This window comes from Colossoma macropomum, unplaced genomic scaffold (genome assembly GCF_904425465.1).
Source record: "Colossoma macropomum unplaced genomic scaffold, Colossoma_macropomum, whole genome shotgun sequence".
Taxonomy (NCBI): domain Eukaryota; kingdom Metazoa; phylum Chordata; class Actinopteri; order Characiformes; family Serrasalmidae; genus Colossoma; species Colossoma macropomum.
This window is the reverse complement of record NW_023494799.1, coordinates 32,200,147-32,217,433: the sequence shown is the minus strand read 5'-3', so window position 1 is coordinate 32,217,433 and position 17,287 is coordinate 32,200,147. Positions and strand designations below refer to the sequence as shown.

The following is a 17,287-nucleotide window of genomic DNA, read 5'->3' as shown; positions in this document are numbered from 1 at the left end:
ACTTTATCGCATTAATGTGTCATTGAACAGAGCAGAGTGTGCAGGCTGCTTTCCACTGCACTTTGACCTAAAACAGCCCTGATGCCACGATCATTACAGCACCCCTACAAACTATCCTCTTAGGTTTTAGTTCTCAGTGCAGTCAAATTAAACATTTAATTCAGGAGATTTTAGCTGCTGGTTGATTTTGTTTAGCAAACATTGTGGTAGCCCATTTAAGTACATCGTGCGAAACCTTTGATTTCTTTGATGTGGTGAAAATTTTTTGAGAGAGTATGAAAACCTTTGAGCTTTTCACTGCCATGATAAAGGGATAAAACCTTGTCTCTAACTAGCAGTTCTAAACTAAACTGTGAGACTTGCAAGATATGCCAGCTATGCAAGTTTGTTAACTGCTAGTTGGCAGGCCGGTTTGTGATTGGGCTTCGTGTGATGTGCACTGAGCCAATTTTCTCATTGTGTCCTGTTAAAATAGCATCCATATAGAAATGTTCACACAATGTAGAAGACGGCTGTGTTCGCAAATTGTGATTAAAAATAAGAAAAAGAGTTTTATGATGTATGGTAATTGCCTTGAAACATAATCAAACAACCCACCCAATTAACAGTGAATGTTCAGCAAAGGTTTCAAAGCCACTAACCACCTACGAGGAAGCTCTGTTTTAAAAATATGTGGCAGTTATGTAACCGTGTGCAGCTCTGGCTCGGCTTTATTTCGGGGCGTATCAATAAGCAATAAGCCAAAAGCAGTCGACGTGCTGCAAAACGATGAGATGCGGAAAGCAGGGGTGGATATTCCTGGCACTGTCCTCTCATATGAGAGAGAGAGAAAAAGAAAGAGAGAAAGAGAGAGAAAGAGAGAGAAAGAGAGAGAGAGAGAGAGAGAGAGAGAGAGAGAGAGAGAGAGAGAGAGAGAGAGAGAGCTTGCGTGGGTTCTAGAAATAGTCGTGCACAATCACACTGTGCAGGACAAGCAGGAATTCTGGGAGCGCAGTAAATATGCACGCAGCATCATGAAACAGATTGCTTTATGGAACAGATGGCATTTATGATTGCGGCTTAATTCGCTGCCCCTCCCTGCCAAATTGGTGTCAGGGAAACGCGCTGGAGCTTCTTCAGTGTTGTTATTTCTGCCTGGAGAATTAAGACGACGGGGCAAAAGGGAAAGGAAAAGCAAAGACAAAAAAAATGCGAGGGGACAGGAGACGGAGGCGCAACACGTCCCTCTACGAAGCTATTTTTGCCTTTGGTTAGACAGGGTCCTGCCTCAGAGGCTAATGCAGAACATGACTGCAGTTAAACAGCAATTTCCACTTTTAGCCTCGAGGCTCAAGCATTACTTTTCCATTAAACTGAAAACGATCAGCACCTTTGTTTTGACAACCATGAAAGCGGCAGTGAATAAGACACAATATTCTTAGCTTTTCTGAAGAGAAGATCAGCCCACACAAGCAAAGACGGCCTAACATGCAATTCCATTGTGACGTTCTGACAGGGTGTCGTCACACAGGCATCGTAAAGCATGTTTCAGCCCTCATCTCTTCAGGACCTCAGCCTGACGCCTCATAAAAAAGATGTATACATAGTTTCAAAGTGTCACTGGCCACTTTTACAGACTCTGAACCAATTTTCACCAACAAAGTTGTTCTTTCGTAGCTACTGTTGCAAGTTTTAGAGATTTTTTTTATTCAAATCGAAAGAAGTAGCATTCCTATGCTAACATATGGTGTCCATGCACTGCTGCGAGTCCACCCTTTAAAACCTTCTTTATGTATTTACATTTGTGCACAGACTCAAAAAGAAGCTCCTGCTCAATGTTTAGGTCTCAAACACAAGATATAAACAAAACACTGATGAAGATACAATGGAAATAGCAGACAATTCACTTAGATAAGACACATCCTTCCCCAAGTTTTGACTGAGCTCTCTTTGAATACTCTTGAATACTTAACACAATCGCAATCATCAGATTCATATATATAAATAAATACTGTGTAATATTTCCTTAGAAAATGTATAAGAAAAATATTAGATATCAGTATAGGCCCAGAATTCCCTTATTAGTGCACCCTTAAGGTATTTGTTGACAACACAAAATTTCCACCAAGGCAGCCGCAGTAAATTGTTGCCAGGCTCCAAGTTTTTCACAGGGAAAAAGTCAATACTTCCAGCATAAAGTTTTCCATTTTAACCAATTGATTTTAAATTACACAACACAAATATTATGGCTGAGCAAACTCAGTACAGACACTACATTTCCCAAAGTGCCCTATCATCTTTCCTGTGAACACGTTCAGCTCCCTTGAAATCAGACAGACATCTATACAAATATGAAGCTAGCAGTTGAATACGGAAATCCGCAAGTATTTAACAGCCACGGAACAGCCAGAGTAATATTAACGCTTAACCTCATGTAGCCCACCAACATGCATATTAGACCCCTAAATCAAAGGCATTAGTTAATATAGCAACTGTTACGTACTGTAATTGAATTTAATACATCAAGAATTTTGCAATTCATAAAAAAAATACTAAATAAATAAAATGGGGTATTTGTGCAGTTAAACAAATGCAAAAACAAAATCATGTATTTTTTTTGTCTTAAATAAATAATTTCACATGTGTGGATGTTGAACTGTCCACTCATGATCAGATCACCCAGGACGTATGTTAATCCCAGGTGTAAATGGGGCCTATGATACTACATCATATTTAGAATGATTAAATTAATGAATAAGAAAATAAAAAATAAATCAACTTCATTCTAATGGGGAGAGTGAGAGAGAGGAGAAGCAGAACGGGAGGACAATTTTTCGTCTACATTGTGTGTAAATTCCATGATAAATGAACCAAAAGAAACAGCCCAAAATTACTTGGAAAAAAGTCTGGTTCTATTGACTTGCATTAAAAGTAAAGTAGGTTTTTTCCTTCTCCTGTAAAGTTACCATTTTGGAGATATAAGGTTTTGTTCTGACAACAGCGATATGTAGCTCTATTACATGGAAAAGAAGCTCTATGTGATTTATCATAACAGGTTGACCTTTCACAAACAAACATTTCAAATAAAGTCTAAAGTTAAGTTGTCTCATTAAGCTGAATGAAACTTCTGACAATATCCGGTAATACAGAACTAACCTCACAACAGCATATTCAGAAAGGTCAACTGCACTGTTGGTCACTAGTCATGGTTCCCCCAAAAAAATCAAACAAAGCCCAAAGCTAATCATAAGGCCTTTCAAGAAAAAAAAAAACAAAAAGACTTTAATGGTATAGTAATTTAGGCAGTTTTACCATGTGGATCACATTATCAACTGAAAAGCCTATGGTTAAAGGGAGAAACTGCAGCTAATTGCTTGCTCCACATCAGACGAGTGAATGTTAGGCCACCTATGCCACCGCAGAGGTCCTGGGGAATAAACATTGGGAACATTGGCCAAGATGATTTGCGCTGATGCTGGTCATTACCAGAGTGAGTGTGTGAATTCTCAGTAGGACAAAACTGGCTTCAGAAAATCCCCAACGTTCTACCATTCTGCGCACATCTGTGTCTGTTTACATCTCAGATTATTAATGTGACGAATACATTCCACCATCACCACAGCCTCCTGAGGAAGCCCTGCGCCGTCTGATGGACGACTTCTATGGAAGAACAAACAATACGGAAGGCATTTCCAATGTCACAAGGTATTTTAAACTCGTTTTACTGGTCTCAGGGCCTTCTATGAGACAGCTGGGCCCCATTACACAATGAAAGAGTTGACAGAAACAATATTTCCTTTCTCACCTCAGCTTCCTCACTCATCCCCCTCACGACACATCAGTAGCACCACAATGCAGCACTGCTGCACCACACATTCCACAAAGAAGCGGAGAATAAAAAGAACACATACAATTAACCATAAAGGGCATGGATTAAGCTTAAGCTTGGCAATGTCAATGGTGATTCAGCACTCAAATTGCCTTTTACAGTTGGCTTAAACTGTGTCTGGAAAGTCAACTCAAAAAGAATGAGGTCTGTGGCAATATGTGCAGTCGTATACAAAAGTCTGGGCACCCCTGGTCAAAATGCATGTTTTCTAAGAGAAAATAAGTTACACATCCTCTACAGAGAACAGACTTTTTTTTTAACTTTAACTTAATTAAAAAAAAATAATAATAAAAAAATAAAAAAAATACACAACACAATAAAACAAGTTGTGGCCTGTGCAAAAGTTTTGGCATATTTTACACTATTTTACTTTTTCTTCCAATTTGTTACACTCAAATAGAAATCGTGCAATAAAAATGGAAAATATGTCACATTTAAGCTTGTACTTATTTTCAAATAGATAATCAACAATATATGCAGTTCGACCAGCGGTGTTCAAACTTTTACACTGGACTGTAGACGAAAAATACAAAGTTCCTTTCCACCCTCCCCACAAAAAAAAACCCTTGATCCCCTTCACACAGAGAGGAAAACCGCTTAATTTTGCCTTTTAATTAACTTTTCATTAAGGAACACAATCTCATAGGCCCTATTTACACTTAGGATTAACACCTGGGTGGATAGAGTTAAGTACAGTTGCACACAGGGCTATATATAAAGCTTGACATTGTAACAATAGAAGAATACTTTTTGGTGCTACAGCATATAGATCCATTTTCAAAAGAACCATACACAACAGATTTCACATTTGTAATAGCTTGTCCAAGCACACAAACAAGGACTTTCTGTTTACAACACAAGCAGCAAGAAAGGGACACAGTAAATATGACCAGTTCCCTTCCTTTAGTCATGACATTCGATCATGTGGTCACTGGAGACCCTTCGAGACAGACAGAAATGCCAGATATAAACAGTTATGTCCACTTATGATTAGATCACTCCTGATAAATGTTATTATGTGTGAACTGAGCCTTATTGCTATTCTGGCTGAACAAGTGTTTCACTCTGAATGTATGCCTGTGATTGTGTGAGCCTGCCACACTGCATCTAACAACACCGGAAGGTTGACAGCACTATCGCTACCTCCTTTTGACACATTTGAAGCGGTACGCCAACAAAGTTAAGGAGGCCTTTTGTGTCACAGCTGCTAGAATGTGTGGTTTACTAAGTTAATAAAACTTCCTCTTCCACTAAAGGACCTGCATAAACAGATTACAGTCACCAGAAGCATTACTGATGGAGAAAATGTAGAAACTACCCATTCTTTCCTAATTCTGAAAACTCTCAGAGGAACATCCACATTTATGGCTGCACATCCAAGAAACGCAGGACTGTTTCTTTGTTGTACCACCTTACAATAACATAATACATAATAACAGAGTGACAGCAAGGTATGTGGTTTAGTTTAAAACAAACTGGACAAACAGATTGCAGGCATCCAGAGCCGAGGAGCTAGAGAAGTCTCTGCAAGGGACAGAAATGGTTTGGTTAGAAGCACAGAATGACCTGTCCAGCATGTGAGACAGGGATTTGTCCTTACCTGTCAGCATCTGTCACCAGAGCCAGCCGGCCATAATCCCATGCCACCTTCCTCAAGATGGAGAAGACAAACAGGAGTACCTGAGAAAGTGGAGACACAAGGAGATCATCTCAGAAATGAAATCTGCTGAATGCTAAGCTTGGCTTGAAGTGGTGCACTGTAGGGCTGATAATGAGCCTGAATGGGGAAATGAAGCTACAACAGCAAAATGCTGAGATAACGTGAGAAAAGGCCTATCCTCACCTCTCATATGGCTTAATATTATCACACACGTACTGCTTCACAGTAATGTAATATCATGTAACAGCAACAACGCTGAGTAAGACGGATGCGATCCTTGGCTGACAATTTACACTGACAACCAACCCCAAGCTGTACTCATCAGTAGGAATATGGGTCAATAGGACAGCACAGCACACAGCTGAGTGTTAGTAGGTTCCACTTCTCTCCCCATCACCCTCTAATAAAGTGTTTGTCTCTGAAACATCCACATACTCGTCTCACCCCACCGCATTTGTGGATATCAATGTGGTAAGACAGAACACATCTCGGTCAATCAAGTGATTTGGCACTCAGGGTCATTAATCATCAAGCCCTCCTCCTCATCAGGCATGTAAAAAGCCTTTTGGAATGGCAAAGCAAAAATGAAGAATTCTCTCAGTAGCAGAGACCAGGCATACAAACTAGCCTAGCCTATTACTTATATGTCCTGATTTCATCGGACGTTTTCAAATATTATCAAACATTACATTTGTATCACTCAAAAATGAACCATATACATTTTTAAAAATAGCAAGGACACATATCATCGCCATCATAAAAAAATCTTGTATCTTAAAAATGTTAACTTCACCATTAACATCAGTTACAACTGCACTATGCAAGAACTTTAATAAAAAATGGAAGACGTAGCATCACTGAATTAAGAAAACAAAAAAAACAAAAAAAAAACACAATAATTTAGAAGTCAGAGGTGTCGGGCTGAAGCTTTTCGCTCCACTTAATTTCGAATTTTTTGATTCACTTACATGTTATTCTCTTTAAACATTCTTTCAACATGCTAGTAAATCATCGGATTCATCCGCTCGGGGGAACGGGTTCGACATTAGCACAAGCAATGTTACAAAGCATTCTTCCACATCCTGTGTGCAATTACACATTTCCACCAGAGAGGTCTCCAAAAGTCCAACACTTATAGTGCAGCCTTATTGTAAGTCGATAGGCTGATAGATTAGCTTTCCAAAAATACATTAATGACTAAATGAAATATTAAGAGAAAATGTAACGAGTAGCTAAGTGTAAAGAAGTAAAATGCAAAGTCATTTTCAAATTGTGTAAAAAAAAACAACAAAACAAACAAATGATACATGGAAAAAATAACGCTATAAGGTTTTCTAAGGAAGGTGACAATTACAGCCCGACTGATATATCGGTTTCACTGATAGTGCCTCTCAATGACAGAGCAAAACCTTACACAGCTGTGCCACTATAGAAACCCATATAAGTCACCCCCCATTAAACATGACCGCTACACACTATATAGGCTGAACGGAAAATCTGAATACAAAACATCATCTTGGCTATATAACCACATAAAAACCATCTAAACTTAGCATTTAGCATGAGAACATGTTATAACACTCATGAACTAAGAACCAAGAGAAAATTAAAAAAAATATAGAAAATTTACAGAAACCAAAGCAGCAAAGAATTATGGGTAGCTCCACCTCCAGTGCTACAACATTTACAGCACTGAATACAAGTTTTAAAACCGTGAGTTTCTGAGTTTAAGAAGTGTGACAAATGAAAACTGACAATCACACCTCTCAGTAAAACACTGTTTAACTAAAACTACTGGAATACTGAATTGCAATCTAAAATAAATTTGTAACTGCCAATTTTGCCAGCTGTCACAAATTTTTAGCCCCTTAAAATTAAAAAGCATCGGTCACACATGTTTATATTGCACATAGCATCGCATTTTTGCATTTAGCTTTGCATTTATTGTATTTGTTAAGACGGCAATAAGACAGAGTACAACAGTGGTTTCAGACAGAGACCAAAGCAAAGGCAGAAAAAAAAGCTATTTAACACCTGAATGGAATACCGAGAGGAGTAAAGCGCTCACCAGGAAGCACATGAAATCGAGGGCGAGGACAGTAGGCACTCCTCCAAAGGGCAGACCCTGGAGCACGGTGCTGCGGATGCGGGCTGAGTAGCAGTAGTCTTTGGAGTCATTTGTGTAGCAGTTGGCCTGGCCCCCACAGGGCGAGGGCCCAAATATAACCATCGTCACAAGCAGCACTCCACACGTTCACTGTAGCATCCTGATGAAGAACCTAGAGACAGAAAAAGAGAAAGAGAATGAGTGGTGGGTTCTAACAGATGGTCAGGATGCAATAAAAACTCATGCTACTAAGATGAGAGATGAGTTGCCATAGAAGAACCAGTTTTGGCTCCCTAAAGAATCTTTCAGTGGATGGTTATTTAAAAAAAAATGTAAATAAAAAGGCCCCACACTCACGAACGTGCTTTTTAAATAGCTTCTTTTAGATGGGATATTACGAATAGGGCCGGGGAATGTGATGGCAAAGTGTTATGGGTAATTGGTCATTGTGGCAGGGTTTGTCAGTTTAGGCTGGGTCAGAAAAAACTTCTTTACACACTTTCCATGATTTTGGCTGATTTGTAGCTCATGCTTTCCCTAGATAGGCTTGCAGAGACGACTAGCGCTCAGAATCAAGGAAAGCTCTGGTTAAACAGCACATATGAAGCACTGAAGTAAGAGTTTGGATAAACAAAGCTCAAGAAAATTTTTAATACTCTGACAGTCTAAATTTAACAGAATAAAACTTTTAACATAATTTAGTGAATTTATCACATTTGGAACCAGATAACTAACTCTTCACAAATGCTTTATGGGCACCAGCATAAAAACTGCAACACTATTTAAGCTGGAACAGAAAATTGGAATAAGAAGCTGGAGAGTAAGAGGCAAATCTCAGAATTGTGGTGAGGTGCACAGTGATACTCTAAAACGTACAAGACAATTAGTGTTTACTTGTCTATTTGCCTTAGAAATTTTGGACAGACTGCCTCTTTAGTGTCATGTGATCCAATATGGATTTGGTGGGTGTACATATTGTACAGTAAAGTGAAAGGGTCATTAGTTTGCCAACTAGGTAAGCAGAGTTTGCTAAAAGGCTACCTACAGTGGAATATGCCAAAACCGAAATACGCCAGTAACTAATCAAAGATTGAATAAATCCTCTCTGGTGAAATCTGCCAGCAGCCAGTGAAATATGACAGTAACTGAGTTGAATCTACAGTGGCTGAGTGAAAGATGTCAGCAAGTTAACCAAGTTAAATCTGCTGGTGGCTGTGGAAAAAAAAGTTTGTAAATTCTTCATGGGCTTAGAGTGACTTCAAATTTTTGGTAACGTTACCATATCCAGATCATTCGTCTATTGATCATTCTGGGTTTTGTGTGGATCCACACTGTAAATAAGGCTAATTTTATCATTTTATAGATGTTTGACATCCCTAAAAGCTTAAACGACTTCTGCTTCAATTTCCTTGTTAGCACAAAAAGCTAGCATTAGCTTAGTGTGAAAGCCTAAGCTTGTAACGCCCAGCTCAGCCAATCAAATCAGAGCTTGTAAGTTGTAAGTCAATCATATCCAAACTTAAGGTCAGTAAACTTCTTCCAAGTGTTCTCTTCAGCAACAGCAACACATGCCATGAGCACAGCACTGAACCATTAACAATAGTTTAAAAAAAATTGTTTTGACAAAATCATTACTTCTGACTACCAGAAGGCCACCGGTTCGATTCCCTGAGCCGACAGTATGTGACTGAAGTGCCCTTGAGCAAGGCACCTAACCCCCAACTGCTCCCCAGGCGCTGCGGATAGGGCTGCCCTTCCCTCTGGGAAAATGTGCTCACTGCCCCCTAGTGTGTGTGGCATTTCACTGCACGGACGGGAAAAATGCGGAGGTGAAATTTCCCCGTTGTGGGACTAATAAGGGTCACTTAATCTTAATCTTAATTACAAACTACAGTCTTTTAAGTATGCAGCTATTTAGTCCTGCACATACTTGTACTACAAAGGAGTGTTACTCCTATTGTGGCTAACCTTAATGTCAATTGATAGAACCACTGTTAGAAATCTATTTATAGGTTATTGTCTATTTCTGTCTGCTACCAACTGTTGTGTACTTTGAACATACCTTTTACCATCCAAAAATTATGAAATAAAATGATATTAGTGGGAAAAAATAGCACAGTGTAGATGTCTGCTGCCTTCCTAGTTAGTTAAATGTGTGCCACTTTGTCCTGCCTCAGCTCATTTTCTGGTATAAAATGATGGAAATTTCCATCAGTAATGCAAATTCAACACGAGGAAGCCCACCTTGGCTAGCTCCTAGGCCAATTTGGTTTCTACGGCATAGAAATAATATATAGAAGTATGCAATGATTTATTATTAATCACCTATATTTCCTGTTTTATTTATTATGACTTTCAGAGATACTTTTAAGAACCTCCACATCATGTAAAAGAGAAAAAAGGCAACTGCCTCTTCCTAAAAATGTACAAATTTTAATAGTGATAAGTACAGGCAAGTAGAACAGACAGGCATAACACCGCTGTCATACAGTCAATAGAGATGACAAACACAGCAGAGCAAGATTAGGACCTAAGCCCTTGGACTCCATAACCAATCCATTTTGGTTGAATATCCAGCTGCTTTAAGGCTGTCACCTGGGCTTTATCCGAAAGTCAGAGATAAACCAGTATCCTAGCAGCCGCTACAAGTGCTATTTCTGATATCTGCAGAGACGCACTGCTTCTGCTCAACACGGCCCAATTAGCAGCACTGAAAATCACATCACACATTTCACATCTGAACTGCAGACTCTCTAAAGGCACAATTACATAAGAGGAACTGATGCAATGGAACAGCTCACGCCCATCTGACTAAGAAGCAGCTCCGCCTCTCTGTTTAACTCTACATGGCAGAGACAGCCCACATGGCCTGAGCCCGGCCCTCTTCTCACCTGTGCTGTGAGCTCCTGCCAGCTCAAACGTCCGTCAGCCAGACACAGCCCTCTGCAGTGGGGCATGGCCAAATGCCCCTGGCTGGACTCCTCACAGCTCTACACAGTCTGTTCCATGGTTCAGTGCTAAAAGGAGGGTCCCTAGAGTTTGAATCAGCCATGGAGCTCAGAACCAAACTTGATATATATACCAAGAACATTCTGCCAGCCCAACCCACAGAATTCAAACCTGACTGTAAACAGCTCCCTGTCCAAAACCAACCACAGCCAAGCAAAATTCTGCCTCAACTAGTTTCTGCCAATCACCACTACAGTGCAATAACAACATAGAAACCATAGGTGTGGGCACTTGACTGCCCATACATATTTTCACCTTTTTATTTGTTTTTGGTGTACAAACTAATGTAATGCACTCCTGTGTTAATCAAACCAAACATGTGCACATGACTCGCAAGTTTAAGCTTTGAGTAGAAGTGGGTGATATGACAAAAATATTACAATACCTGAAGAGATTTTTACAAAGCAGCATGTTGCTAATATCATATGTTAGATAATATGAGGTTTAAAATGTCAGACAAAAATAACCAGCAGTACCACATGTAAAAACTATGAATACAATGTATTGGCCTGTCACTACACCTCAATCATCATCATCATCATCATGATCTCCAAGGACAATCCACACCACATCCACACCTCAGACTCACTCCAATCTTACTGTAACTTCTAGCAAATCTATACCCGCACATATAGATTGACATCTTGTACACCTTCTATCCATATCTTGTATAACATGGAATATATACATATCAATATTCTATACACTGTGTACCCTGCATCTCATTTATCTACCCCAGACTCACACATTGCATACATGGAAATGAGTACAACTGTACATATCATAGCTTATATTTCACAACTCCTATTACTGTCCAAAAAATGAAACATGCAGTTGGTCAGTGTTCTTAAAGTACTGGCGAAGAAAAACATTTTGTGATGTAATTTATCATGATAAATTTAGTCATATTTCCCACCCCTAGCTTTGAGTCTATTTATTGCCACTTGCTGTGAATGGTATGCCCCAAGAAGCAAGTAAAAAATACTCCCGTAACATTCTTCCACGCATGCGATTGCCATGTTTAAACAAAAGCATTGTGGAAATGTTCTGCTTTGCCAGCACACTGTGCCACTGCTGATACTAACCTAGCCTTGGCAGCCTAATTTCTGCTGTTAATATTTTATATTCAGCAATACACAGCGTACAACAAGCTAACCAAAGTTTCACTAAAATAGCCTAAGGCAAAGATATAGGTATCTTCATTTTCAATATCGAAGTATTCAATGGTAGTGTAAGCATTAAATTAACTACCTCCCTTTGGGGTTCTGGTGGTAGTACTGCATATTGTGGTGCATCCAAACACTGTAGCAGCCCTAGTCCAAACCCAACCATAGCTCAGTGACATTCTTTCTGAACCTGACTGTAGCCCAAGAAAATTCTGGATCAGAACAAATCTGACCACTAAACCCAGCCTGTTAAGTTCCAATGTAGCAACAAAGAAGGCATCAGCAAACATCATTAAAGTCAAATTTAAGGGACTAATTATCAGCTACCCAAAGAGATTAAAGTCCACTTTAACAATTTTATAATCAATGCATTTGAAGAACTACTACAAAAGTTCTCAGACTACATAAGTGCTACATAACACACTATTCGTTGCGAACAACTTGAGTGACTCCAGTACTAAAGACAATATCTGTTAGATGTATGAAGCAGACTGAAGTAAGTCTGAACTTGAACACACAAATCTTTTAGAAATGACACCTAAACTCAATGCGAACAGTTCGGTCTTGTCGAGTTCCAACAGATATTTTAACCTGCAAGGCTCCTACGCTCCATGTATCTGTTAAACTGACTTGAGGTCAGTGGTGAAGTGCCATTTGTTTTTAAATGCAATATTTTTGGCAAACTCTGACACATTCAGCCAGGCTCAGTGACATATGCTCCACTTTTCATCTGTGTCTGAACAAGTCTGTTCCCAGGTCAGTGGCTCAGGTCTTTAGTGTATGCACTGGCCCAGGATTAGCGTTGGAGCTTCAGAGGCAGGGCCACACGACGCGCCCTGTGCCAGATTTAGCTGTACAGCGAACTGAGCGCATGTCAGGGCAGCTGTTACTGTGCCAACATCAGCACTAGGGAAATATGAGCCACACACTGGTATGGCAACACTGGCTTTGTTTGAACTGCAACAGCAACAACAATAACAACTCTCACTCACACATACGGTGTCACTGTCCTACTAAGGACTTCCACTGACTTCTGTATTACTGTAGCAAAGTACCACTACACTAAGTCTAATCTTTACCTCAGCAACCAAAAGGCAATATTTTGGCTCTTGTAGGTTTCCAAAAAAAGGTCCTCTCTTGTACACACACACACACACACACACACACACAGTTATCACTGTACTTGTGAGGACCTCAATTGACTTTTGTATTGCTGTAGTGAAATAATACTAAACTACACCTAAACCTCTGTCTAACCTTAACTTGAGTACTCAAAATGCAATCAGCACTAGGGAAATATTTCAGATATTTCAGACATGAGCAATTTATGATAGTAGGTTAAAGTAAATGTTAGCAGGCTCGCCAAAGCCGTCTGATTATTCTAGCAGTGGTGTGCAGTATCGGTGGATGACTCCTTAAAGCAAAACAATAATTATCGGCATTAGACAGATGTTGATATTTGACTGATTGTTAAACAGACATCTGAGAAAGTATTTATTGTCCTCAAAGAGAAGAATTTTTAGGTGTTAAAATGTGTTAAACTATCAGCATTTTGTTCATTTGACTGCATTTGTAAGCCTAAAGAAATTGTTACATTTCTGTGTATTGCTAATCCAGGTAGATGTAATCCTGATTTCTACATTATCTGAATGTTTATGCAGCAGTATGGGCAGACATATACATGAAAATCTTCAGATATCAGCATTGGCCTACGATTTCCCTATCAGTTCATTCCTACTGACTAATATAAAAAAGTTGTATCTCCAAAACTTCTGCACTTCTAGTTTGTCCTGTATTTATTGTCTATTCTTTGTTTTTACATAGTGTGTATACATATTGTCTGTTATCCCACTAGTACATGTGCACTCCTAGTCATATGGTTTACATCAGAGAAGTAGCCCAAACGTGTGTCATTATACTGTACTACCATATGTATAATGACAAAAAAGTTTAAGTGAACTGTGAGTAAACCATATTAAGTACTGCTCCTTGGTTGTGAACATTAAAAATGTTTCAATTGCTTTTTATAAACCTTCTCTGGTACTCAGCATAAGTATTGGCCAATACCCTGACCCAGAATAAAAGATCCAACTTTATGTTGAGAGCAATTTAGAGAAGTCAGTGAATAAAAAGGGAAACAAGGCTAAAAGGATTAGAAGGTCAGAGAGGGGAAAATGAATGAAACGGAAAACGAAGGACATGAGCAGAGAGAAACTGACAGTGCATGTTTGACTGCAGGAAAGACTAAGTAAGAGAGAGTGAGACAGAGATAGATACGGGTGGGTGGTGGTGGATGGAAGGGGGGGGTTGGCTGCAGCAGCACTGCAGCAGATGGCTCTGCTAGACTGGCCTCCGAACTCCCACAGTTCCAGTGACAGAGTGGCCAGCTTTTCCCTTTCCACTCTCTCCTCCCCCTTTGAGGAACAGAGCACCAACAGACAAACAGAAGGAAAAAGACGCAGCTGCAAGCCCACTCAATTCAACAGCCCATCCCCAAAATATCCCCAGCTAGGGGTGTAACAACACACAGGTTTCCAGGTTCAGAGCTTCAGTTGTGGGATCAAGATTCAATTAGTTTTAAAAGAATATTTTATTTTATTCAAGGCAAAAAAAAAGCCTAGTTTTGGTCACTGACATGTTTTTCCTTTGACACAAACGAGAGTAAATGGGAGTCAATAATGGGAAAATACTGGAAAAATATAATTTAAAAAAAAGTCAAAATCTTACTGTAAAATTACTGTAACAGTGTATAATTAGTCATTAGGCAGCGCATTCATACCCATTTAATGTAATAACTTTCTGTGCAGGAGCTTTTGGAGGCTTTTTGGAGGCTTCAGGCGTCTTGCTCCCATCATCACTGCAAACAATTCAATGTTTTTTTTTTAAAACAGATGATTTCACATCAAATAACTCTTCAAATGACTTTAATTACATCTCCACAACTAAGGTGTACATGAGATTTGAAAAAATTGGTGGAATTCCCCTTTAAATCCCACTGCAACTTATGCAAGATCCAGAAACCCTGCTTCAGTCGCTCGCGCAAGTGTTGCCATGGCAAAGTCCCGTCGTCTGAGGGGTAAAAAAAGAAAAAGAATAACAGAACTCTACAGGACTCTCTAACCTTGAAGACTTTCCCTCCAGGTATCAGAGCGACAGAAAGATGCCACTGAATCATCACTGCATTATTCAGCATGAATCACACATCTACAGTGAGTCAAAGCTTTTAGACAGCCAGTTCTGTCCTAATGCGGGGAAACCCCTGCTCCGAATGATTCAGTGTTCCCCTGCTTTAACTTGCTTTACTTGTCATCAAGCCCAATGCTGGACTGAATATCAGAGGGAAAAACAAAAAATTAATAAGATCAGATTCCGGGAACAAATCTAGTGTGAAATATTACATAACTGCTTGTAGTCCAACACAATGTAAAGTGAAGTAAAGCAGGTCACATGATAACTAGGAATGCACCGATATGGAATTATGGGCCGATGTTGATACCGATGCCGATGCATAAACATTCCACTGTTGTCGGAACAAAATCTTGTATCTCTAAAATGACAACTTTACAGGAGAAGGAGAAAACCTACTTTACTTTTAATGTAAGTCAATGGAACCAGACTTTTTTCTAAGTAATTTTGGGTCATTTCTTTTAGTCCGTTCATCATGAGATTTACATACAATGTAAAGGGTAACAGGTATTTTCAAATTATGCCAAAAACTGAAAAACGTCAAAAATGGAGATATGAGGTTTTCTTCCAACAGCAGCGATTTATTAAATACAGAGACTAGGATTAAATCCACCTGGATTAGCATTGTAGAAAACTGTTTCTTATTTGTAGAGGGTTACAAATGAATAAAATGCATGCCTTTCAGCACAATCACCCAGTGTCACATAAACACTCTGCTCTTTCAAAGTACAATAAATGTCATCAAATATCTGAACAAAACATTGGTCAAGGCCAAGCATCTGTCCAATGGTGATTTTTTTTTTGCAAATATCTGCTGAAACTGATATGATTCTGATATCATTGTGCATCCCTAGTGATAACAGTAGCTGGATATAGCTAACATCAACATAACAAGCATGAGCAACAAACTGTTACACGGGTAGATTAAAACGTGGCATTAAAAGAAAAAACAATAAAAAGATATCAGTATCAGCACCACGTATCGGCAAAGTAAACGCAACACTGTGCGACCTCTAGAAACAGGAGAAGTCAAGGTTGTGATTGTGACAAAAAGGTCATTATAATTGTTTTCTAGACAACTGCAGAGTCAGCCAAAAATAATCAATGTCCTTAAGTGACCCACTCACTGCCCATTGTTGAAGTGCCCAGTGGCTGCATCAACCACAAAGGACAAAGCAGGCTAATATTTCATTTAATGACCTGCTGCCATAGAGCCCACTGTTCTCGCTCTAATCACTCAATCATATCTAGATGGTTATATTTATTAGTTGCATTCAATGATTACATTGTTTACACTACTTTTATTTTGAGATACACATTTTAACCCGAGCAATGTCAGCAAGACAGCTAGCAAACTAGCGAAGTATGTGAGCTTTCTGACTTCACTAAGCTTGCTTAATCTTGTGTTGATGGAGACTGTCCACACTGGCTTAGAATTACATTTTATCTACACTTACATCATTTGAGGCTCTTACTCAGAAGTGCTTTGTTACTTACTTGGAAAACGTATCCTTACGCCAGAGTCTAGAGATAGCATCAAGCAAGGGCACTTCTGAGTCAGGGTTTTTGACGTCTTGAGTATTGTACGTAATGTACCTCGATAACAAATTCAACAAAGACAAATTGTTAAGATTTTTTGAACATATCAATACGACTGTCAATCCTCCAAGCCTCCAGAAGTGCGAGAACAGGGGGTAGAAGCTTTGCCTTTACACCATTTTGTCTTTTCCTTGTAAAGAGGTGACGGCTGTTTGTTTTGCAATTGAATGAAAGATTTCCCGAACCACAGCGTTTCATTCAGCAGTCAAGTTTTTCTGCTTCTCTACAGCGAGTTTTAAACCCTGCCAGGGTGACACACCTCAGTTCTCCAACTGCTGAGAACTGCACCACCACATCAGCTCATTAGAGACTGGTTAGACCAATATCTGGACTCGTCACATACTCTCAAACAAGGAAGTCCCAACAAATGTGGTGCTTTCTGTATCAGTTCTGTTTATTTACACTAGCACAACTGACAAGAGACGTATAAATTAGGCCTGCACAATATGGAACAGACATTTATTGTGACTGTATGGCTACATACTGAGATTTTGATACAAAATCAACAATACATTGAAAACAACACATTTATTAAGCCTTGATATGACACAGTTAATATCGGCCTGCATTCTTCTTTTTGGATACCCCTCCCCCACGCACCACCCCACCCGCTAGTTAGGTCCATGTTGGCACATGCTTCCTCCGAAATTTGTGAAGAACCAAACATTGAAAAGTTCTTTAGGGAACCAAGA

At 39.4% G+C, this 17,287-nt stretch overlaps 1 protein-coding gene across 3 annotated transcripts in view; it reads right to left on the bottom strand.

Moving 5' to 3' along the window:
• LOC118818695 (CSC1-like protein 2) overlaps positions 1–17,287 on the bottom strand; it is a 66,128-nt gene that overhangs the window by 35,411 nt on the left and 13,430 nt on the right. For all 3 annotated transcript variants that reach the window (XM_036586025.1, XM_036586026.1, XM_036586027.1), the window contains exons 2-3: positions 7,597–7,807; positions 5,469–5,548 (exon numbers count right to left, since the gene is read on the bottom strand). In XM_036586025.1, coding sequence (XP_036441918.1) covers positions 5,469–5,548; positions 7,597–7,758 — 242 coding nt within the window. In that variant the 5' untranslated portion in view covers positions 7,759–7,807. The remainder of the gene's footprint in view (positions 1–5,468; positions 5,549–7,596; positions 7,808–17,287) is intronic.